The following is a 25,252-nucleotide window of genomic DNA, read 5'->3' on the forward strand; positions in this document are numbered from 1 at the left end:
AATTATCTTAGCTATGTGTTTCGAAATAAAAAGTTTGCAAAAGGTTAGGAATCTCCATGAGCTTCCACTGAGAAAAGTTTTTTGCTTTCTGTTTTGTGGGGTTTTTTCCTCCTAAACTTTCTTAAGATGTTTTTTTTTCCCCCTAAAATTTCAAAAGATATTTCTTAAGAAGCCTTTCATAGCACAGCACTGAAACAAAAGCCAAGTTCACTGATCAAATTGCCTCCTTTTTCTTTCAGAAATTAGTTTAATATAGGAAGGAATTTTCCTTTTCTCTTTCCCTTCATCATAGAAACTATAATGAATCAATTTGTAAAAAAAAATGCCACATTCTAATTTTCTAATTAGCATTTCTTTTCTGGTCTGAAATGTAAAACTAAATAGATAATCTGAAGCTTTCATACAAATTAGTATTTAACAAAACTCTAATCCCAGTCACAGAAATCATACAAACTGAATGGAATCTTACAACAAAACAGGTGATAACAGATATCTGACATCAAATTATGGTCAACTGCCTTGAAGTCTAAGGCAATTTTTAGTGTGTGAGTGCTTAAAGTCTAGTGTAGTTCTCTCTTGCGTAAGGTGCCTTGTTACTATATTCAACGTAGCTTGTGCCAAAGATTTATTAGAATTTTACCTCAATACTATATTTTCTAGTTATCTTAGGTTTAAACAGAAGTGTGCTATGGCAGGGGTGAAGAATGTGAATAATCAGATGTAAAGCAATCACTAAAGATGTCTATATAGGTTTAAAATTGTTTACTAAGGTCCAACTTTGTCTTCAGATGTTAGAAGATATGCTGGTTTATGTATTTAAAAGCTAAACAGATCTTTGGACTTCTTTCTTTAAAAAAAAAACATGGCCATTTTATGAAGTAATACAGTAATAAAATAGTCCTAATACTATGGACATAGGCATTCTCATTAATCTGGTGATCTAAACCTGTTTTGCAAATACTAAAAATTAATTAATTGAGACACACAGAGGCCAAGACTGTCAAATCTGCCTAAGGGGTCTGGACACCATCTTCCCATTAAAATTCATATTACACAAAACATTACAGCTGTTGTCCTTACAGCCAAATAATGGACTGAATGTTTCCAGAGCCTCTCTGCCCCCCCACCCTTGAAGATGGCCCTACCAAGCCATGCTTGAATCAAACTGGCAGGTTACTGTGGGAATGTTTGTATTAGTGCTGCAGCTATTATGTTCTCCAAAGCTGTAAATTCATCTGCTTGTGAAATTCAAGTTATAGGACAAAAGCACCTTCTACTGATTAAAATCCACAGTGTTTGATTTAACTGAGACGTTGGCTTTCATGCTTTCAAAGCATTTGGTTAGGCAAGCTAGGAAAAGACAGGTGTGTATATATATATACATGTGTGTGTGTGAATACATGCACAGCATGCATGGGAGAAAAGAAGCAAAAAATTACATTTCCCTCATCCATAACCCCAGTTAAAAAATAGTTTTTCTCGGTCTTACGAAGATATTACATACACATGACTTAAAATTAAGAGCAAAATACTGTCTTTTCAAGGTTTTGAAGAGCATATCATGCCACTTATGATCAATTAGACTTGGAAACCACCCTAAATGCCAAGCACAGCAGCAACTGAAAAAGCCTGCCTGGAAGACAACAGCCTAAAGCAAAACCATAAATTCCACTTCCAGCAACCCATTGTGAGGAAGTCAACATTACATTTTAAAGAACACAGCACATTTATAACTATGGCAAGCTTATTTACTTGTTGTTTTTGAGCCTGTAACATGTGAGTAATGACTGGGGATTGACAGAACTGAAAAAAACACACAAGATCAAATGGCTGCCCCATTAAATGACTATTGTTTAGCATAGCCTTGCATTCTGTCACCTTTGTCTTAACTCTCCTGCTATCACTCATATGCAATTGACCATTAGAGCAACATATCCTCATTGATCTGCAGTCCAACTCCTCCATATGTAGAGAACTGGGAAAAAGACTACTATATGACCTGTAGGGGCTCTGGTATTGTTTGAAAATAAACTGTAATCTGTTAGGCTTTGCAAATCAGTAATTTAATGGCTACTTTTTATTCTGCCCTACAATAAAATTCTCCTTTTATAAAAACAATGGCAAAACACCCCTGGGAACATCAGAACTCCTCTTCAACCTGTACTTGTTGAAGTCTGTAATTATGCCTTTCTCAGGTAGATATATGTGGCTTTTGCCCACAAAAAGATGCTTAGCAGTCTCCTGCTCAAGATTTATGGTCTTGCAATTCACCTTGTGTGTGAGCCAGGAGTTTTTTGTTTTCTTACCTGAATTTGTTCATGGATGTGAATGTGTGTTTGTAAGCGTATGCACACACATAATTTTAGGGGGAAGCAGTGGGTTTGCTGAAGGTAAGATAGGAACTGAAGACACAGAAGAGAATGTCTCATGCCTTTGAAATTTCTCCTACAACTACCCTAACAAATTGTGGCAATTAACATGCTGTTAGTGTTAGATGTATGCAGCAAGTGCAGGTGCTAATAATTGGAAAAGCATTTAGAGCTTTTACACCCTGACTGAATATTTCATGATGTGCTGCATGTTTCACTATTTACTCAGTGGGCCTCTGTCACTTCAATCTTTTCTGACTGCTTTGACTAGTGCTATGAAGCTCAACCAAGACAGAGTGACGGCTTGTCACAGGCAAACTCCACTGACTCCAGCAGCTCACTGGGACTAGCTGTGAAGGTTGTCACGACATTCTGATGGAATTCAGCAGATGTTTTGTGACTAATACACCCAACATTTGTCGGCTACCATTAGCCATTCCCTGTGACCTTCTACAGTCTGTGTGGATGGCATTAAGTTGTAATGAGAATTTGTTGCCTGTGTGTATTACACTAATGACAGTCTCTTACTGATCTTTCCTTTAACAGGTTAATCAGCAATGAAATCTGTAAGGATTCAGTGCCCAGGTGCACAGGGTTTCTAGAGAAGAAAACCCACTGCAACAAGAGAAAGGAAACATGCAATTTACTGTTATATACTTTCATTGTCATATTCAGAAGCTATCCTAATGCTGGCCACAATCTCACACTGTCTGACTTTTCCCCTAAATCTACAAATAAGAATTCATCTATTACAGTGGTTTGTACCCAATGTCCTGTGCAAGCATATGGGCTGAATTACAGTACTAAGATTACTAAAAAATTATCCTTCTTTCCCTCTCTCTCTAGCCAGATGTCACTGAAGTTGTTTTTTTTAACCCTCAGAAGCCTTACAGAAGAGTTCCCTTTAATTTATCTAGACTACTAAGGACACTGATATGGAGCTGTTTACTGTAAGACTGTTGCTCATTAAAGTATCTTGATACCTCAGAACATGCTCACAATATGCTTCTGAAGCATGAATACTCTCACATAGAAAAGTAACAAAATTGTTAACTTTTAGACTTTTATATGAGCAATTTAATGGGAGGGGACAAGGCACACAGCCAGTGTATCTTCTGCTTTTAATATTTCTCATTTGTATCTACTCAGGCTGCAGAACTAGCAGTCTTCGAGGGGAAGGGGAATGTACCTGAAAAATAATTTTTCATTTGTGAAAAAATAAACCCACAGTTAAGTGGCATTATAAAATACAGGATTTTTTTTTGCCACTTAAAAAAAGTGTGTAGCCCTTATATCTTATGATAAAAATAACCACCTTTGCAAGTCAAAGTTTACAAGAATACATTATTTTCTTTAAACCCAGCTTAAAGCTAAAGAATTTTTTCTTTCCATTGTCTTGATCTGAGTGGATCTGGTACCCCAACATTTATTAAAAAGCCTATTGATTCTCCTTTTCTTTCCTGACACATCATCTCAAAACCACTTGTGCAAGATTTCACAGTACTAAAAAAAATCTGATGCTGTTCTAATTCCCATGGTTTATAGCACAACTACCAATGGTAACAACAGTCAGAAGGCTAACATATTGTACTCCCTTGTCTTTCAATACCTGTTAAAAACAGGTCTAAAATAACAGTGAGTACTGAGCTACTCCTGCTGCTCATGTTGGTTGTAGTGAACTTGTAATACAGAATCAGAAGGTGAAATGTGCTGTCAAATACCTGCTGTGTTGCAGCCTATTTATCATTGCATATTAGCACTGCTTAAAGTTAGCCTTGTAAATCCTTAATAAATAATGTAAATTTTAGAGTACATGATGGAAATCTCCAAGGCGGAGGGACATAAATATAAACCATTATTATGGTTAATCAGTAGGCTTTCACCTCTTCAGACCTTACCTTCATGCCTGGTTTAGGGGAGTCATGGAAGATGATAAGATTAAACTTATTTTACCAGTTTTTGCTTGAGAAATGTTCCTCTATAAACAGCCTATCACTTTTTTTTTGGTTCCTATCAGAAACCTCACAGTTTTAGCTCATAGAGGGGCAACACTACAATGGCAAGGGCAATACAAATTCATCCTGAGGGGCATCAGCAGAAAAGTGTGTGTACATTTGAGTGTATGTAGCTGGGTGGGCTGGTGAGGAGATAAATGTGCACAACCATTGCTCATATACTTAGACTATTATAGCCAACTTCAGGAAAGAAAGACAGCAGGTTTCCCCGTCAACTTCAGATAAATAATTTCATTAGGTTTCCAGAAATGTATGCCAAAAAGCACACTTTTTTCTGTGTCACTTAGCTACATCCTGACAGTCTCTGAGCAAGTTTAATGGTTTAGTTGGGAATTATTTTAGATCCTTGCTCAAGAAAAATCCTCAGGCTTACAAAATTCTCTTCGGCAACACACTGAAAACCCAGTGTCCTCTGATGCCTCTGATTCTTATGTGATCAGGGACACTAATGATAATGACCCTTTGCTGAGTATGCTACTTGTCTAGAGGCCTATGTCAGCTACACCACTAAATTCGGAGCGGACAGGGACAAACTATTTGTTTGCTCTTAAGGCCCCTTGGGCCCTGTCATATGCTATTTGTTCTTGCATTAAGAGGTAGTTTGACTCAGCTGGCCTGACATTTCCTTCAAGTCAGTGTATTCCACTCATGCAGGAGCAGCTACCAAAGCATTAAAGTGTGGACTTGAGCCCCAGCAACTATCCTTTTAAGTGGCTTTTTTGATTCCTATCCAGGACTTTTCACATTTTACTGGTCATTCTGGAATCCAAATTGACACATTCTTAAAAACAAACAAACTAGCTTTGCTATTTGATATCGGGGCAACATAGCCTTCTCATACTTAATGTGGCTGTTCATCAATAACATGCATCAAAACCTGTGACTGTGAGATGAAGAACAGCTGACTTGATATCACTGCGTGACACCAGAAGCATCAAATGGTTCTACTTTCTTTTCCATCTCATGAAGGAGACATGATACATGATTAATCTGCTTCTCAAAGCTTTCCTTCCTTTTTCCTTCCTTTCCTTCCACTGCCTATTTCAATTTTATTGTATTTTTTATTGTACTAGGACGTCCTTGTGTTCACATTTCCACAGGACAAGTATCTGTTTTTCCTCTTGGTATTTATGTTAATTTAAAATAATAACCATGTTCTTGTGTGTTTAATGGGACAGACTTCTATTGATGTAAAACAAATAGAAAGTAACCATGACAATGCAGGGTGGCTGAATATTTTTCTAGTTAATTTGCATTTGTAGCTACAGTTGCCATTTCAAGGATTTGTTTCTGATTGATTAGATTATTCCAATATTGCATCAGTGTGATTCTGCTCATGTCATTTGATGCAATGCAGAACTCAGTCAGAACAATGAGTTTCCAAATGTGAATCTAGACCATCTGTGATGTATACTCAGAACATTTGTATGCCTATGATCTATTTACTTCAGTTAGTAATTTATTGGCATTTGGAGACAATAACATCAAAAAGATGACATTGAGAAGATATCTTCAATTTATCTATCCAGGTCATAATCGGTAATACAGCTTCCTACTTATGTGTGAGTAAATCACATAAATTCCCACTCTCTGACCAGGTCTAAATAAGTACGTGTCAAACCTCGTCATGTCCCAGGGACATTATGTCCCTGTGACATAGCTTCTATCCCCTGTTCTACTCCAGTGACAGCAAAAGTCATAAAGTTTTATCTCATGGCACAATACGTTCTTCTCTGATTTACCCCAGCCACTGTGGAAATATAAAATCTATGCAGCATTTTCAACATTATCTTAACTGTGGGCTGCTCAGAAAGTGATTCTAAAGTCATAACTGTGATTACAATTTAAAAATTAACTTTTCACATATTCCTCCTTTGCACGCTCCAGAATTCTTGTTCTGTCAGCCTCCTCTAGATCCAGGACCATAGCTGAGGAGAAGTCTGCAAAGTAGCCAGCTGTTTGTGTCGGAGGGGCAAGGGGGAAGCTAGCTTTGAAAAGATGCTTTTAAAGTAAATTTAGGAAGAATATTGCAAAAATAAATATCAGCTACAGACATGAGAGGGCTTCAGCTGATTTACCTCTTCCATACTTTTAGCTGACACACACTAAAGATTTCTGGGCAGGAAAGCAAGTACCTAACTTTTGTTAATTTATAAGGATACAAAATAGCAGATATTACAGCCCATCTTTGTTTATATGAAAGGAGAAAAGCATTTGGCCATTACACATAAAACTGAATGGAGTTCTTTTCTGATTCAATCCACTTTCTCTTATGTAGCACTCTGAACCAAAGTCAAGTCAGTACAGATAAAGTGTAAGAAAAAGAGATGGTTGGCTTTTGGGAGAACTGAGGGTGCCAACACAGGGCTGGTGAATAGATTCAGCAGTATGGCAGAAGAGGAAGAAAACAATGTCTGGCTTTGGAAGCCTGGCAAGCTCTCCACTCACTGCTCGACCTGTGTTTAGCAATTCTGATGTGCTACTGAGCAGACAGCTCAGGCTCAGGACGACTACTCTCCCTCAGTCCCTCTTCAGCAGGCAATGAAAGCAGGCTCCACTTTGAAAATCTTCCCCCATCATGCAAACTGACACAGGCATGCTTTTCAAAAACCCACAGCCAATCTGTTGATCATTACTTATTTACAAAGGCCTTCGGGCAGAAAGTCCTGTAAAAACCATACTTGATACGGTATACACTAGCTTTTTCTGCTTGTGGAAAAAAGTACCCCTAAGGCTACCTCAAACCATCACTTTCTATTGCACATAAAATGTACCGTGTAACACTAAAGTATTTAATATATATGGTATAATATATCTACAGGAAAGGCATTTGTGTAGAAGTATGTTACCCTGTATTTGGTAATTTGATGTTTTGCTGAAGGCAATGACTTGAAAAAGCCTGCACCTAGTACAGAGGACCTGTCATCTCAGTACCCAAGAGCCAATAGAATAAAGAAGTACCCTTAAGCAGCAAAACTTTGACACAGCTTTGAAGCATATGAAAACAGTATAACTCCCCAGAATTATTATTACTGAAGATCAAAGAAAAGAGGCATACTTTACATAGCAAGCAGGGACAGAGTGCTCAGCTCCAAATGTTTCAGCTCTTTCTGTCTCTCCTCCTCTCTTTCCTTTTATTTCTACTTCTCCAAAATTAGGATTTGGTGAGGGAGGGGAATGTCCCACATGTTTAAATCTCTAAGTGGTTAAAACTATTAGCACCAGATAAGAAGACTGTCCAAAGGTAAGTAAAATGAAAATGATGTTAGCATGACAACTGGCACCATAAAAAATGAGAAGCTTGCCAGAACGTTCATTTTATTCTTCCTCATAAACTGTAAACAAGCATGTAAATCAGTGTCATATGGGCAAGGCTGAGCTAACAGGAAGGCAGAGAACTTTTAATGATACATTTAACAGAAATAGATGGTCAATAGAAAAAAAAAAAAAAAGCCACAGCTGGGTGCATTTTCCTCTGTGAATCAATCTCACTTTTGGTTCTGTAGTCTAAACAGAGATGAAGATGACTTGTAGAAGTTTTGTCCTTGACTATGCCCTATAATGCAGTAACAACAAACAAGTATGGGTGCTCTTCTAACTGGCCAAAGAAAATTCAAGTCTACTGACTGAAATACAGAGATGAACATTACCTAGCTGTATTCAGAATCATTAAAGGAAAAAAGTAATTGTCAACAATATAAGTAATGAATGATTTTCTGTATATAAAATATATATATGGAAAGAACTATATATATTTTTTTTTTTTCCACTTCTGTGACTGTATAGCAAATCTAGAACTGCATGAATGCTTCTGTTTATATATGTAAATAAGTTTACATTTTTTTTTGTGGATAAATACATGCAGTGGAAAGTCTCTGCTACAGCGTTGAGTTCTCTATACAATTATGGACTGAGGTTCTAGTCTGCCTGCTTTAGGTATGTGAAACAAGAGCAGGAACAACCTCCTTGTAGAAAACTCCACATCCGCTAGCTGATTCTGTTCTGACTGACTTGAGCAGGCAAAAGGTGAAGCACAGTGAGACAGAATGCAAATGCCATATTATTTTAATAAATTCCAATTTCTTGTTGCAGTTCCAGTTTTAACAAATCTCGTAGAGGTAAATTGTCCTATGGAAGGAAACTACATAGTTATATAAAGGCGTACCCATGTAAAATAATGTACACACAGCAACAGGGAAAAATATCACAAGCAAGATAATGTTTTCATCACCCACTTTTAGAGTATATACTATCCTCTTAAAAATCCCTGTATTTCATAATTAATGTGCTTTTAGCCTGAGTAAAACTGCATTAGTTTTGAACTTTGCTTTGGCAAATACACAGATTATTAGACTTTTTTTATCAGTCTAAATCAATTAACAGAAATTTGATTTCAATCGACAGGATAAAAGGAAGGTAATATTCAGGTTCATTTTTGATTGTGATGATACATCTCACATATGGCCTTAAGTACTGAAAACAGTGCTCAGAGGGAATCCAACAAAAAGAGAATTGCCTGAAGCAAACTAACCACATGAGTTCCTCTGATTGGTTAGTGCTATCATTAGTGCCACTGCTGTTTAAGAACTACACACGGACAGGACAGGGTGACAGCTAAGACTTTAAAGCCTGTGTATTTTTCAAACAGCATTTCAAACTGTTTTTCATGACAGAATTTTTTTCAGCTCTATCATTAACTGCTGACAAGCTGACAGAATAAATACTTCAGCCTTTCAGAAACCATCTAACAATCCTTTTTTTTCCATCCTTTCCCCTTATTTTTGATGTGGGGGGAGGAGAAGAGGAAAGAAGGAAGAAACAAGATGAAGATAAGAGTTTCTTACAGTCTTACCTCATCAGTTTGGGTGAGGAGTTGGGTGAATTTCGCATGCCTCCATTTCGCTGCTTTTTTTTGGGTGATAGTGTTGACGGCTGCTCATCTTCAACTGGAAATATAAGGAACTCATGAGATTAAGTACTGCTCTAAGTGCTATGTGAAATACAAGTGAAGTAGCAAAGAACACACACTCTATGTCCATTCACGCACTGATACTTCATTACTAACATAGGCCCAACAGTGATAAAAATCAAATCCATGTTAGTCAGAGATTGGTTTGAAGCAGGAAAGAATACCAGGGTTTTGAACAGAGATGTTCAAATTGGTTTCATACTTCAAAAACAAAGCCGGGGGAACCGCATTTAGGTTATTCTTACAGTTATTTTCAGTTAATCTGCGATACAGAAAAGTAGAATTAGTGCTCTGCTATATCCCCAGAAAGATGAAGTACTATTTGCAATACCAACAGAACAGCTGCCAGCCTGCTTTTGCTAATGAACTAGTCACCAGTTGGTTCTTGCTCCTCACATGCCAAAAAACAGAGTCTTCATGAAGAGATGTAAAATATTCAATGCCTTGATGTTCAATGATTCACGTAAGTTGGGAATGTGAACGCAGCCTGCCATTGAGCACAGATCTCCAGCAAAACTCAGACCTCATCACCCTACCCTTCTCACAAAAGGGAGTTTTAACAGGAGTGAACAGAATGAGGTTGAATGGAAGCAGGGAGACAATACCTGTATAACAGAGGATGCATGTGTTACGCAATCTTTTAATGAGGATGAGTTGCATTTTCAATGACAGATCCATTTCCAGATGTAAAACCACTTAATGTTTTGTCAATCATAAACTACTCGTAGATAATCTGTGTCACAATACATGTGATTCTTTGACTCTTAACAACTCACCTACAAGAATTAACCATCATCACTACTGTTTCAAGATTGTTACTGCACTTGATAATCTGTGCATAAGGTTTACATGTACTATCAAGGGGAATTATCTTATGCCTGCTTTCTCAAACTCACGCTAATGTTGAATTGTTCTCATATAAAGAAAAATACACTTATTTTTCCATCCTATTGTTAACTGAAAAATGAACTGGAAGATAATGTAACTGATGCCCAGGAAGCTAGGCATTTAACTTTAAAGCTAAAAGGAAAGAGATAAGTAGTAGTAGCAGAAGCTGTATTAAAAGAGCTTAATATACACTAGCATTGCACAAGCACAGGCTGGAATAAAATATTTGTTTGCAACACACTAGGTATAAACAATGACAAAACCTGGACATATGTCACCTGCCCTAGACTTATCTGTGAAGAAATTAAGCAATATCCTTCTGCTATTATCCTCTTCCGACACTATTTTACTACAGACTGCATTCTAGTTTGTCATGTCTGTCTGTTTGCCTAAGTATGCTATGTAACTTCATCTTGCCTAGGTCAAGACTGAAGGACTGGGCCCTGCAAAGACAGATGTGCTGCGTTTTTAAATGACCTGGCATCACCTAACATATTAAAGGAACTAAAACAAAAGAAAGCATTGCAAAAGAAAATCAAACAAGACAACTCCAAAACAAATGCCCTAGAGAGCTGTGTAAAACATAATACCTAGATCAGAGTAATGACTGCCTAATAAATATTTATTACACTAACTTAACTTCCTTTTTTTCTCACACAGCATCCCCAAAGACAAAGCCATTTCCTTCTCATTTGACTTTTTTTTTCCAAGTCAGAGTCCTATAGATTATTGTGATTAGTCAAGTATCATTCTTTGGCTGAAACAAACAAGTTTACAGAAAATTCTCAAAAATATACAAGTTGAAATTTTCTTTCTGTGACAGTCTGTTCAGATTAAACTAGCTCACTTCAGTATTTAGCTATTTGTAACATGAAGTGAATATGCACAGAATTATTTTGGCAGTGATAACTTTCTATTTCTGATTATAAAAGAGTACAAGTATTTGTGCATTTCATAACACCCTCTGCAAATCACTCTCTTGGAAATGGCCTAGTCTTATTTTAAGCTTGTCTATCAAAAAAGTTATTTGCATGCTATTCTGCACAGACAATAGGTTGCTTTCAAGACACACACTGTGCTCTCTTGTTCTTTATAGGATGTAAATTCAGTTTCTATCTGATGAATAAACCACTTAGAAGATCAAAGGAATGAGAACCATGCCAAATGCTCCTTCCAGAAACCAGCTAAAACTGAAATGTTTTACTCTGATGGTAGAAAAAAAAAATCTACATTTCACTCTAATCTACTACCATGGGATTACAGAATGTTTGTCAGAAGATTCAGTACTGCACCATAAGTAAAGGGTATTGTTCTACTATTGTAACAATTTAAGGAAGAGACATAGCCATCAGGATCATGTGCAAAATATTAGCACAAGTTAGCTTTAGATCTTATTATATTCAGAAATATCTCTATGAACAATGCAAAACATTATTATAAAAAGAATACTTTTCCAAATTTTCAGCTAGCTAATAGGACTCCTGTGTGATCCTTCCAAATACTGAAAGTTAGTGCAAAAAGGATCTTCTGTATTCTATGGTCCAACATGTGCGTTCTCCAGTGCTACCAGGTGATGCTACTCCGTCATCCAATTAAAAACCCAAGTCTTACTAGTAATCATCCAGAATAACCATTTCTGGAACTAGATTTCTCAGAGTCTGCAGTTACGTGTGGTATAGTACAATAAATAAACTCTTTTGATATGTACTTGTTGTATTCAAACTGTTACTATCACTAATAGCCTGGAAAGCCCAGGGTTAATGTGGCTCACTAGTTAATACATATTAGCAAAGCCTTCTGAGGGACCTCAATTTGTTGCTAAAACAATGCCTTGCTCAACCAAGGAAGCCATTTGTCCTCACTGCAGCAACAAAAAGTGATCTATCTTAATCATATCACATTCAAACAAGATAATTTTAAAATGAAATCTGTGTGCAGACTTTACAGGGCACCTGGAGTTTAGAAATGTGACTCCATAAGAATGGGGGGAAGGGAATCCTATAAGTTGAAACGTGTGAATGGTATATAATAGACACCATTACCTATGGCTTGGTTCCCAAAACTATTGCAACATTAAATCACAAGTGGCTTCTTAGAAGTAAGTAGGATATATCATACATTTAATTATTAACCTTTAGATACTCTCATCGGTTTCCTGCACATTTAAAGAAATAGCTCTAGCAAAATTTTTAGTAAAGCCATAAAATATCATTTTAGTTTAATGGTTCCTGTGTCTGCATTAATTTAAAAGAGCCTTAAATTTGCTTGTTCTTATGAGATACAAGTATATTTGAATAATGGGCTGTGATATATGACAACTCAACTCTGATGCTGTATGTTTGACCTAGGGCTTTTGTTGATGTGAAACTGTCCTCATTTTTAGTATTTTTTATGTCTTTATGCCACAGGATTTGTATTAAAGTACATTCGTGTTATATTAAGCAATCTTTCTTTAACAGCTTCCAAGAAAATTGCAAATAAGTTCAAGAATCAGACACAGAATTTTATAGAATCAGAACTTAATTCTGCCTCTGAATTCTAATAAAATTCAAGAGCTTGTTTGCACATCCCTCAGTATAACACTTCATGTACTGCTGTATCAACCCAGTGCTCACTTCTCTAACAAGCACAGAATCTAACAGTTTTGCAGTTCAGGAAGATTCAGTGCTAGAAAAATGTCAGGCAAATCTAATGAGGCTTCAGATGCCCCAGTTTATGCTGGAGTTTAATTTAAAGTTACACTGATGTTTTAACAAGTTTGCTTATTCTTGAGCAAAGAGGATTCATTATGTCAGTGACAATGTTCCATGAACTGATTTAAGATGTGCTGGTAATTTTAACAGCCTTAATGTGGAGCTGAACATCTGTAACAACATATTACTTGACTTTTATCCTCATTTCATTTTTTAAGTAAAATAAAGGGAATGTCTTTCAGAAACACTTTTTTCTTTGTTATTTTGTTACCATTAAAAAAAAATAATAATAAATCTGCCTCCTTCACTGCCTCTCCCAGGTCACTAGCAGAACAATTTACAGACACTGGTTTTTAGACCTCAAAAAGAGCTGGAATTTGAAAGAGTATCTATGTTACTGAACATCACATGAACTGGAATACCTGGTAAACTCATTCTGCCTAACATGTAAATGCTTCAGAGGAAATAAACCATATGAAAATTAAAGGAGAAATCACCCAGAAACATTAGTTGACTAGCTATCTTGATTAACTGATTAATCACCACATCTGGAGAAACTCACATCTGTAAGCAATTAACAGAGCATTAGTAATGTCATAGTCACATTGAAAACAGACTGCAAAACCATGCACAAACCAATCTGTATTGCTTTATGCATCCTACTACAGGGCTACCTACGGAGATCTTGGTTCATCCCAGGCTTTTGGGAGTGGTAGTGGTATTTTACAGGCAAGCTGAGTGCCCTTTGCAATCTACAGTACGTAGATTTTCCTTGTTCAACAGAACTCAGTAAGTTAAGGTGTGACAGCGAGGGGTTGTTGGGTAGGAAGAGGCTCCCTTTACGGTTATTAACAAGTGGAACAGGTTCCGGGATTCCTTCAGTGGACTTGACACCAACCAATGCATTAGTAGTTGCATTCTTGAATTGATATGAACATTTTGGGTAACTTGATCTAGCTGCATCCTTTACTTCTAAATAATAAGAAAAAACTTAAATTAACATCTTTGCATTAAAAAATATTTCAAACCACAGGCATGAATCAATGTTGATATCATGTGGAATTACAGACTTTAAAGCTTAAACTATCAGTTTCTACAGCTGAAATAAAGGTTTATGCCTTATTTTTTTCCTAAAAGTAACTTTTCAGAAAAGAATGCTTATAAAAGGACTATTTCACAATATTATAACCTTTAAGCAATAATCCCATCCTAGGCTAAGTGTGTCTGAGGCAACACTTTTTTCCTACATGTTTATAAAGGTTCTGAGATTTACTAGCTGTGGAAGATGCTTATTCCTTTGAATCTACTGAGAATGACAAGAGATAGAACACTCTGCTGCTATTAAAATATATAATGAATAATAGGAAAAAGTAAGGTAAACCCTTCAAAATTGTGCAAGAATACTTATGGAATTAAACTGATGTTTAGGAACCTCCATAAAAGTTGTTGGGTGTTCAGAAGTGCTAAATACTCTAAATTTCAGGAGGTCATACATACACCTCTGAAATAAAGCTAATAAATTGAATTTCCTAAATATGGATTTAGCTTGAAATTGTGATTCTTAGTCTTCCATTTTTAATATGTCCAAGGTAATTAAAGAAAAACCTTTATTAATATCTCTAACAGATGCCACCCTTTGTAAAAAACAGACCTGTGTAATATATTTTTTCTAGTGAAAATATGCAGTAATGATCTCCACCTAATGCTTATTTCATTCTGAATGAGCACATTATGGAGAAGAAGTAATATTACTTAGCCACTTAGATATTTTATTCTATTTTGTATTATGAAGTGAGGAGGTTAGGTAGGGAGTAGTTTATGGACAGATAATCTTGAAGTATCATTTCCATATGTTTCAATTGCCTTAAAGTTTCCAAGAAGAACTCCAAATACACGGTAGCTCAAAAACTGTTTGAGGAGGTCGGTAAGTTTTTTTGGCATCTTTGTCTAGTTTATTCTCAGCTAGAAACACTATCTGGTAACAGGAAAGAGACTTGCCACTTGTGTTCAAGCACAAAATCTTTCTTTCTCACAAAAAAGGTGATTATATGCAAATTACAAGAGTCATTTGAATGTACTTTTTAACAAGGTTCAACTATTTGGTGCCAAAGTATCTATTCCCATTCAATGAATCAGTCCTGCTGCTACTCAGACTAAGGCAGACAGAAAAATCAGTGAGAATAGAACTGAGTCTAACTCACAATGTTATTCTGCTCTTTGCTAAGAGCAGTAACATTTAAACTATAATGATAATGCATGCTTGTCAGAGTTCACATGGATTTTAAATCATTGGAGGATACTGTATACCTGATTAGCAAATCTGCCATGAAAATGTTTTGTATCATATTAGATAAACTACTTGAAAATTTTCCATCTTACCTCAGAGTAAATCTTGTACTTCTATCTTTGATATTCCTCTAGTGAAACAATTTTCAGATTATAATATATATCCAGAGAGACCTACCTCCCTACACAACTCACTGGTCAAGCATTTACTTGAGCACTTTGAAATGTTCTATTTTTAAACTACAGTCAGTAATATTGGAAATAATCTTTATTAATCTACATGACTGCATCAAAGTATCTGCACATACAACAGAAGAAGATAAAAATCTGTTAATAATGCTTATCCACCCTCAAATCAAGTTGTTTTAAAACATCATACCCTCTTTACAGTCTCTTCTGGAGTTCAATAAGTGATGGTTTCAGATATTAGACATGACTATTAAGCACTAGACTTCCATAATGGTGTATATCTTACGGAATATTCCATGCAGACATAAACAAACTCTCCCAAGATTTTATGCTTGCAGTAGCACAGCATGAGCCAGAACTAAAATACATTGTCTTTCAGTAAGGTTTAACAGCATGAGCTTGGAATGATAATTAATAATATCACATGGTCTTATTCAGTATGAAGGCAGATTGAGCTGCTCAAAACATATCCTACTTCCCTTTATTTCCAACAGTGTGGATATGGTACTACCATGGAAAAGCAAAACATCAAACAATGGGGACAACAGGGTTGCCATTTTTTTTTTTGATGAAGCATTCCACATTTGCTACCCTAAAAGAGTAAAACAGGTTGTTTTGAGTCTCAATAGTTGGTCAAGGTACACATGTACACTGTGCCATAGAGACAAGCATGTCAGGATTCACATGGAAGTACATATGCAAGTACAGAGGTGCAGTTTTGAACACAGGATATTACTGTGCTTTCAGATTAAGCAGTATCGTACAACTAGGTGAGAAACAGAGGCCAGGACCATCAGTTCTGCAGATTTTTACCATGATGTGCAGAACCTAAAACACTTAACAACATCCTGTTGTTCAGCAAAAGCAGTTTCTTTTTATTCATAATTTCTCAAAAATCTGAATGGGTACTTACACCACTATATAGGCAGATTTCCATAGAAAACATATTTGGGAAACAAAGACTGCTGTTAATTATATGGAACTAAATATATCCTTGCATACTGTTGCTGTGGCTCTAGGTTTGGGAACCAAAGCGTCTGGACTGGGGTAATTTTTTGTACTGTGGTGCAATGTTAAACCACAACCTCCAAATTCACAAGAGTCCTCTTCCAAGTATGTGATGAGTTCAGCACCAGCAAGTCTACTAAGAGAGAACTATTTTCTACTCATAGTTACATCAGCTTGGTCACAGGACAAGTCTGCTTCCTGCATTGTTTATTCTGCCAAAGTTCATTAGAAATACTCAGGACACTTGTCCATGTATCCATAAGGCACTATTATTGTTAACTAAGAAGAGACACATTTACTGGTCATTTTTAGAGCAAATTTAGATTATCTTTTTGAGAAGGACAATAAAGAAGTGGATAAGAGTAGAGTAACACATTACATGTTTTCTGTAGTATTCCCTAATTGCACCCTAGTTGAACAATACCTGCCTTTGGTACATGTACAGAACTTGCCCAAGAACCCTGTCAACATTAGGCAGATTATTATTATTATTATTATTATTATTATTATTATTATTATTATTATTATTAATTATTTAAACTGAGATATTATTGTGATTTCTGTAAAGATATTTTGAAGCTGTATACATTCCTATTCCTCTCCCCCACCCTCAAGAACTCCCTGTCAAGCTCAATGAATATACACTTGCCTACAGACTGCATTACGGAATCATGACTGTTTCTATTTCTATACATTTTATTTATTATAATGAATACAATTTGAAATGCAACCTGCAACTCCCTGAACGTTTTTAAAACAACCAATGTAGTTAATCTAATGCCTATGGCAATCTCTATTTATTCTTTGTGAGCGTACACTTGCCATAACTTAAAACTGAGCTGAGCTTTAATTCAAATGCAACAAGGCAGAATACCAGTACAGTGCTTTCAACAAAATGGCTGAAACTGGCTTCAGCATGATTTGCCTGGAAGGGAAGATGAAAATGTGTTTTAAAGGAGAAAAAAATATCCTGACCAAAACCAGACATTCTAAACAACAACCACTGATATCCACTGCTCCTTTCCTCCCCCATTTCTATCAGCTGCTAGGCTTTCAGCACCGTTTTTTGCTGGACACTAGCACAGTGTTTTCCTTCATAGTCAGCCATCAGCCAGAGCTGTCACTTACAGATACTTCATTTTTGCTTCAGTCTAATTCATACTGCACTCCCTTAATCTGTGTAGCGAGTAATGCCACATCACTGTGCAGATATGTCGGATCCAGCCCTAGAAGTATAGAGCGTTCTTAACAGTTAAGCTTTCTTCCTTTGAAAAAATATTTTATTTCTACCCCCAGCTTAACTGTTCTCTTTCTCTTATGCATCTTCCCAGCTGACCTCCGAAGGAGCAATCACCATTCTGCAATCCGACACGTCTTTCATAAAGCTGAGCTTTCACGTGGCGCCTAAAGACAAGCTGCAGGTTTGTCTTAGTGAATGCAAATAATCAATACGTTGATTGAGCTTTTGGCTACCAGAGTTGTTCTGATGGGAATGACAGTGAGCGTGATGCCCCTCTTTCAATGACAAGCCTGTTTAGACTTTGCTACCTACCACTTTATGAATCAGGCAACTGAAAATACCCACAGCAATTCTTCCAAACTGTCAGCTTTTGCTGTGATTCCACCCAGCACCCCCTGTACAAGACAACAGATTAACCATTAGGCCAGATACGTTGAAAATATACAGCTTCAACCTTTCCCCAGCTAGCTCAGAGCGATGTATAGATGATTATTTCAACCGTCAGCTGCCGCATAGACTTAAACCCCTGCACAATAACTCCTGGATTCATCTGCCCCTTGTCAAACTTGTACAGCTTCAGTTTGAGAATACATAGTGTGGCAGTTTCACTGCGGATCTAGAATAATCCAGACGGCTGCTGTCTCTTTGTTAACAGGGAGCTAAACTGATGAGTTTGCAATGTATTTCTTATCAAAGGTAGATTCAGAAAAGAAAATGTGCTCAACCAGTTGGAGTTGGAATTTAGCATAGTATTGAATACAGTTTAATCAGAGCATTTGCTGTTTGATGGGAAAACTATTATTAATAATCTTTAAACATAACTTTATGCCAACGAACTATTTATGTTACAAATTTATAATAATTATTTGATTTTTTTCTGGTAACAGATGTAATGGAATAATTGACTAGAAACTACAGCGCAATGGTGCTTGATGAGATACAAGAGTGCTGAAAAACTGCGGAACAGTGCTTGGTGTTTGAAATGATACTTCAAATGAAACAGTATTGCTATTTTGCTTCCTATATGCCCTACAAACTCAGGAAACTTAATTTCATTGCTTTTTTATACAAAGAGAAACAGATACACTGCATAGCTCCTCATACTAGTACCATTAGAAAAGTAGGTGAGGCTCACTGGCTTTTAGTTGCACTGTGTGCTATCTGAAGCAAGTAAGAGAACATCAAGATTCAAGAATGTCAAGAATGTATCATCTCAGAACATTTTATAAATACTGAATGCTGCTTACATTCTCCTTGAAACTGTGCAGCCCAAGAAACAACTCTTTTTTTCTTTTTCTGTCCCAGGCTTGCACCTTTTGGCTAAAGCCACATAAAACTGGATGACAAATGCATTGCTGTACTTTTTTGTACTTTTTTTTTTCTATTGGCATCCAATGCTTAAATTTTATATTAATAATACACAGACTTTCAGTCTTAATCCTCCTCACACAAAGGATTAAGACTCAGCTACAGATAAACTTCTCACCTTTGCTTTTCCTTGAATGCTGTAAAAAGACAGTTAATAGAAAATGTAGAATGTTGCTAGACTGGATCCTGTTATGTATTCTAGCCAGCTGCTCTGATATTCTATGAAATGATGATAAAGTTCCTGAGCTTTTACAGTTACGTGTGTATATAGAATAAAAGACAGACTGCAAAGGTGTTTGGAAAGCCAGCAAACTTTTAACTTCAATCTTTTGGTGAAAAAAAAAAGTGTAGGGTATGGTTCTACATTAATTCATTCGTAGGGGTAGAGCAACTCCCTAAGTTTACTGTATAACTTTGATTTATTATATTTTTCCTTTGGCCCTCCAGTTTAATTCAAGTGCATCTTTATTCTGAAACTTTTCCAGAGATACCAGTTGTTACCACTTCCCTATTATGATGACTTCAGCAAGCAAAGAAGTGGTTTAAGGCTTTTCAAAATGTGGTTGCTCTAAAATCCAAAGTCAGAGAAAACACTTATATTGACTTCAGGGGACTTTAAATCAGGAGGTGTTCAAGTCTAATACTTCAGGGTATAAAAAACGGGATAGTAAGACAGCCTTTCCCATATAGGCAGCATTTCACAATTGGCTTGGGCAATTTAGAGAAGAAAGGCTTCAAATTTCATGGAGCTTGTTCCTTGTTCCTGTACAGAAGAATATACGCAATATGACTCATACGTAAAAACCATCTTCTTTTTCCCCTGACAAACGTGAACAGTAGAAAAAAGCCGATTAATTTAATTCCTAATCAAATCCTAACTTATATTTAGACTTAGTCATAGGTCCATTGAACCTTGAACATCTTTTCTGATTCAGATTTTAGTATTCCCTCAGATTTTTCTTGGTTTTTACTCTCCATTCTCTATTGCCTTCTGAATTTATTATTCACTCTGTAATTGTTCATTCAAGTAATTACATGGTTATTGGAAAACTCTCAAATGAAAAGTTAAAGAAAAAGAAAACAGATCAGTGGAAATTTTTACCCTGTCCATTTGTCCATTTAACTTCTCCACATGTTGCAACCACACAGAATACTATTTGAGCAAAGTTTATTTCAGGAAAAAGTGAAGAAAGGGAAATGTGTCTGAATTGTAGAACTTTAAAAAGAATGTGGTCTGCATTGAAGGGGATCTGTTCTGAGACAAACATCAAAGTGAAGGGAACTGACTGTCTCTTGAGAGCATACTTTGGAGAACAGGTAAACTCAAAGTCTCTCATTGGGTATGACAAATGTAAATATTCTCCAAGTTAAATTTTAAATTCTGTTATTTCATTACAACAAGCTCTTCTACTATCTGGACACTGAGAAGGAGCAACAGCAAACTGTTACCCGTGTGTCAGAAAAGAGCTGTTCAGAGCCTATGTGTCCTATTGTGTCACAAGCAGCCATGAACTCTAATTTTAGACCTCCAGACCTTTTCTCCGACCTGCCTGGCATAAGATGGTGAGGCTGCTATTGCTGTTTGGAAACTACACTGGGAATAGATTCCATAAAAACATACCATATGCATATGCAGTAAGAGTAAATTGTTATTACACTGTTTGGGGTTTTTAAAACTAGACACAAAAGTGTATATCTTTAACATCAAATAACTGTCACATCTTTTTTATTTCTATGTCTCTTTTCTTTCCTTAAAAAACATGGTGTCGATTAAAGGACAGTGATTTCTTTATAAGTGGTCCTTTGACAGTTCTCCAAGCTATGACATGCAAAGCCAAAAGGCACATCTTGGGGGATTTTTCTAAGAGTAGCATCACACAGCAAATTGCAATACTTCCACACCCACAGTTCTATATCCAGTGCACTGTCATCAACTGCCCAAAGTGTATTGTCCTTTGTCCTATTGCCTCAAAGAGGATTTTGACTCCAACTGTGCGGGACATGGAGGGAGAATTTCCAGCACTAGCAGTAGACTATAGTTATGTAGTTCTGCCAGACTGTAGGAGGAACCTATCCTGTTTTTAGAAAGTAAAAGAAGTTTCTCCTTTGTGACTGCATACACTCACAATCTGATCAGTCACTGATGAAACCACTGAAGTTCCACATGGACAAATAAAAAACTCCTATTAAAAAAACCAAACAAACAACATTAACATAAAAAACTTTAAGGGCCACTCACCATTGCTTCTGTGAACGGCTTGCAGTTTACACTCCCTCAGCTCCATTAAATTCAATAGGAAAATACATAATGCATGGAAGTAACCAAGGGAAAATTAAGCACAGGAGTCCTTGGTCATTAGAAATCTTGTATTTATTCCCTAGATTGTGTACCTCAGGAAGAGAAACTATCTCAGATCATAGGGATAGTTATATGCTGACTTATTTGGAGCAGGACTCCACAAATTTCAGCTAGGTCTTGCTGCAACTGTTTCCTTCCTGAGAACATTAGGAAGAGCAGATTTCATCCTGCAGAAATATTTAGAATTACTACTTCATTTTCCAGTTCTAAGTTCCAATTTATCTCAACACCTTAAAAATATATATTTCCAGCGTAATTTCAACCTGCATATCCTGACATTTTAAACTGATACAAACTTTTCTCTACCCTGCTCATGAGAAGTTTAAAATTAAATTTGTGAGGAAGGTGTTTTCATTAATACATTTCCTGAAGAAGACATACGAGGTCCCCATGTCCATTTCCCTGCCAGTACAGAATTGTTGAATAAAGGGGAGATATTGATAAACTTTTTAATAAAAATCTAGGGACTGTATTCTTAACTTTTTAAGATTTCTATTTTTTTAAATTCTTCCACTGCTTCCCAGTGAGTTATCTTACTTCTGAAACACACCCTTTAGAGGACATTGCTCAGTTTGGCTTTTTTTACTAGGTGGTTAATAAGCCACCAGTAAGCTGGATTTTTAAATTTTTTACTTTCTAAACTTTGATATCATTGAATTTCTTCTCCCTTTTCGCTGTTGTTTACTGTTGTACAAAAGAGTGTAGAAGTGTCTCTGTCTCCAAACAAGAAGAAAAGAAATCTTGACATTGAACTCTGGCTTTCTTATCAGTCTTACCTGGCTATCATCCACATCAATCAAAAAACTTCCATTTATTAACTGTTAATAGGGTCAGGCTCAGTGATCGCCTGTATTTTATCAGATTCAGCTATAATATTCCTCTGGGATTGAGGTCTTCACATGACTGTTACCTGTGTGGTCATAATTTCATTTTCATATGTAAAATAAGTTTAAAATGCTGTGCATGCTTACATACACGTTGGCTTCATATATGCTTAAACAGCATTGATTTATTGAGGAATATTTCCATACAATTAAAACGAGCCATCTGAAATATTAAAAATGTTTTTTCTTTAAAAAAATTGTTTCCTCGCAAAAGCAGTGCATCATAAAAAAGTTCTTGGAGGCTGTTCAGTTGCTCGGTATTTTTCTAAGCCAGCATCACCACCTGCTGGTTACACTGGGTTTCAAGCCCCAATGCTGGTTTTCTATCTTCAAATCTACACGTAAGTACAGAACAGTATTTCTCATCTGCTCTTATACATAGAAGTATTATTGCCAAAAGACAGACCATTACACTAAGAAATCAGTATGCCTTTTTTCTAAGTTGTTTCGATTTCAGTGACTTATAAAATGTAGTCCGTTCTTCTAAAGCTCTGTTCTGCTCTCAACAAATTTATCAAAAACCCCCAGTATCGCCTGGTAAATATATTAATACAAAACCCAAACAATATATAAATAACTAAGATTAAATCTATAAAACAATAGCAAAAATAGCAATAGTTAAAATGGAGATAGAATATAATTAATTGCTTTGGAAAATTAGGGAAGTATAGCATATAATTTCTAGGTAAACAATGGTAAAAAAAAAGCAAGTTGAAGAACGTAGTAGTAGTAGTAGTAATTTTTTAAAAGGAAATGTGATGTCTACCGTTGACTGTATCTGCAAAAGAACTCACAAAATAATGAACACGCCTCTGCCAAATCATACAGCAGTTTGGCTTAAATTGATTGCTATGGGGAAGCAAGGGCTGGCAATTTCGTAAGGGTGGAACATGAAGCATAAGCTAAGAAATCCAGTATAGACAACTAATAACAATGTTACTTACAATGATGTTTTGACCTCTAAACAGAAAGAGTACTCAGTGATGGATGCATTTAGCAAGGACCATATTTTTCAAATAAAACCAAAATAGGATCAAAATACTTCCATAAAAACCGATCAAGAAATTACTTATAAATGCCCTCTGATTATTTCTCCAGTACTCAAAATACTGCACTGATAACACTGAAATATATGCACAAGTTAGGGTTGAACTATTCAGAATTATACTATGAGGAAAATACATGCCTTCTCATATTCACTCCATGTAAGACAGACCATAAAACTACGCAGACTAACAACTAACAAAGAAAGCAAATAATACGGAATCTACCAAACTAAAAGGGTAGCTAACTTAAAAAAAAAAAAAAAAAAAAAAAAAAAGAAAGGTTTGTCCTTTTATTTTTCACTTTGTTACTAAGGCAACACAAAGATGTCAAGCTCACTTAGTTCACAACAAGGATGAGGCAGATCTCGTAAAGAGATCACAACCCATGACAAGGAACAGCTTTAGAAAGAAAACTTCGTCAAAGGTGAACACGTTGTGCTACATACTTCTGGTTTCATTATCAAACCCTGATTAGGATATGGACATCAGCAGAGAAAGCAAAGGTAGCCTAACAGCAGCACTCTGACTGTTAGTACCCAGTGCACTGAAAGAAGGGAAGAGGAAAGAAGGCAATGGAGAATTTTTAAGAGAAGATTCTCAAAGTGCTGAACTAGCCTTGCAGTATGATTGGTGTGCTCAGTGTTGTATCAGAGAAAACTTACACTCTGTGAGTACAAAATTAAATACCGATGATGCTGTTCAATTTCAAATCAGATGGCATGATAAGGAAAAAAGATTAATTAAAAAAAAAGGATGAACATTCTGCAGGAAACCACTGAACTGCCAGTGTTTCTGTCACAATTATCACACTGATTTCACAATAAAGTCCACAATCACCTGGACAAGGATCATTCTCCAACAAAGAGACAATTGATATATAAGATTTCGTAAGATTTACAGGTCAGTTACTACTCTGAAAGTAACTATATAAACCACAAATGCCACAGGATGTCAATGTATTTGGAAATAGTGTTGCTGCCAGATGTTTTGAGAGTCAGATACTGAAAGCATCCGAGAATCTCGTGCTCAGGAAACACTGACAGCTGTCAAGAAAGTCATCTTCCAAAGGCAAATAGCTTGGAGCTATGCCTCTGAGGATTTTATTTTGTCCTGCTTGAGGAGAAAGAAGAGGGCAGACAAAAGACTCATATGCTAAAGACAGATTAAAAACAAATGCATATTTTGACATACTTTACATTCCTCATGGGCAGTACTCAAGGATACTGCTGAGGAAATCTGTAGGACCCAAGGGACAACTTAAGGATATTTCTTGAGTATGTGGGGCTTGAGTATTGAGGCTGAACATATAAGCCTAAAAGTACAATTATTATATTCCCTCAAGCTACAATGTGAGATGCAAAACATGAGCTTAGCTATCTATTTAGCAGGAGAAATTCCATCAAAACTGGGGATGAATGAGCTGCAGCATTCAAAGATTCAATCAGCCAATCAAAAGACCATTAAACCCTGATCAGCTACTAGACATGATAGCACTAGAAATCCTGAATCAAAAAAACAAGAGTATGCATTTTCATTCAAGTAGGAGGTATTTCAGGAATTATTCATCAGGAGGAAAAAAAAATAATAAAAACAATAAAAAAAAAAAAATAAGAGGAAAAAGTTTCACAGACCATGCTATAATAAAAAAGAACCTGTGGTGGTGACCACAGGGGAGAGCTGAAACCGAAAACGAAATGTTTCCATCTTGAAAAAGAGGCAAATTTAGGTGTAGGGAGCTATAAGAATGGCAGAAGTATACAGTAATGCCATATTGTAGTGCACAAACCAGGCACAGAATGCATACTACATAAATCACAAAAACACAGTCATAAAATACAAAGAAGGATCTGGTGCCAGTGGGTTAAAGGAATGCCTGATACTGCTCTTGCAGAATTTCAGAGTGATTTAATATCAGACAAAACTAGACTATGCAATCAC

The 25,252-nt window shown here is 36.2% G+C and overlaps 1 protein-coding gene across 30 annotated transcripts in view; it reads right to left on the reverse strand.

Moving 5' to 3' along the window:
• KCNMA1 (potassium calcium-activated channel subfamily M alpha 1) overlaps positions 1–25,252 on the reverse strand; it is a 452,424-nt gene that overhangs the window by 53,347 nt on the left and 373,825 nt on the right. For all 30 annotated transcript variants that reach the window (XM_051619774.1, XM_051619783.1, XM_051619775.1 and 27 more), the window contains one exon: positions 9,237–9,330. In XM_051619774.1, the coding sequence (XP_051475734.1) occupies positions 9,237–9,330 (94 nt within the window). The remainder of the gene's footprint in view (positions 1–9,236; positions 9,331–25,252) is intronic.

This window comes from Apus apus, chromosome 4 (assembly GCF_020740795.1).
Source record: "Apus apus isolate bApuApu2 chromosome 4, bApuApu2.pri.cur, whole genome shotgun sequence".
In the NCBI taxonomy this organism is placed as follows: domain Eukaryota; kingdom Metazoa; phylum Chordata; class Aves; order Apodiformes; family Apodidae; genus Apus; species Apus apus.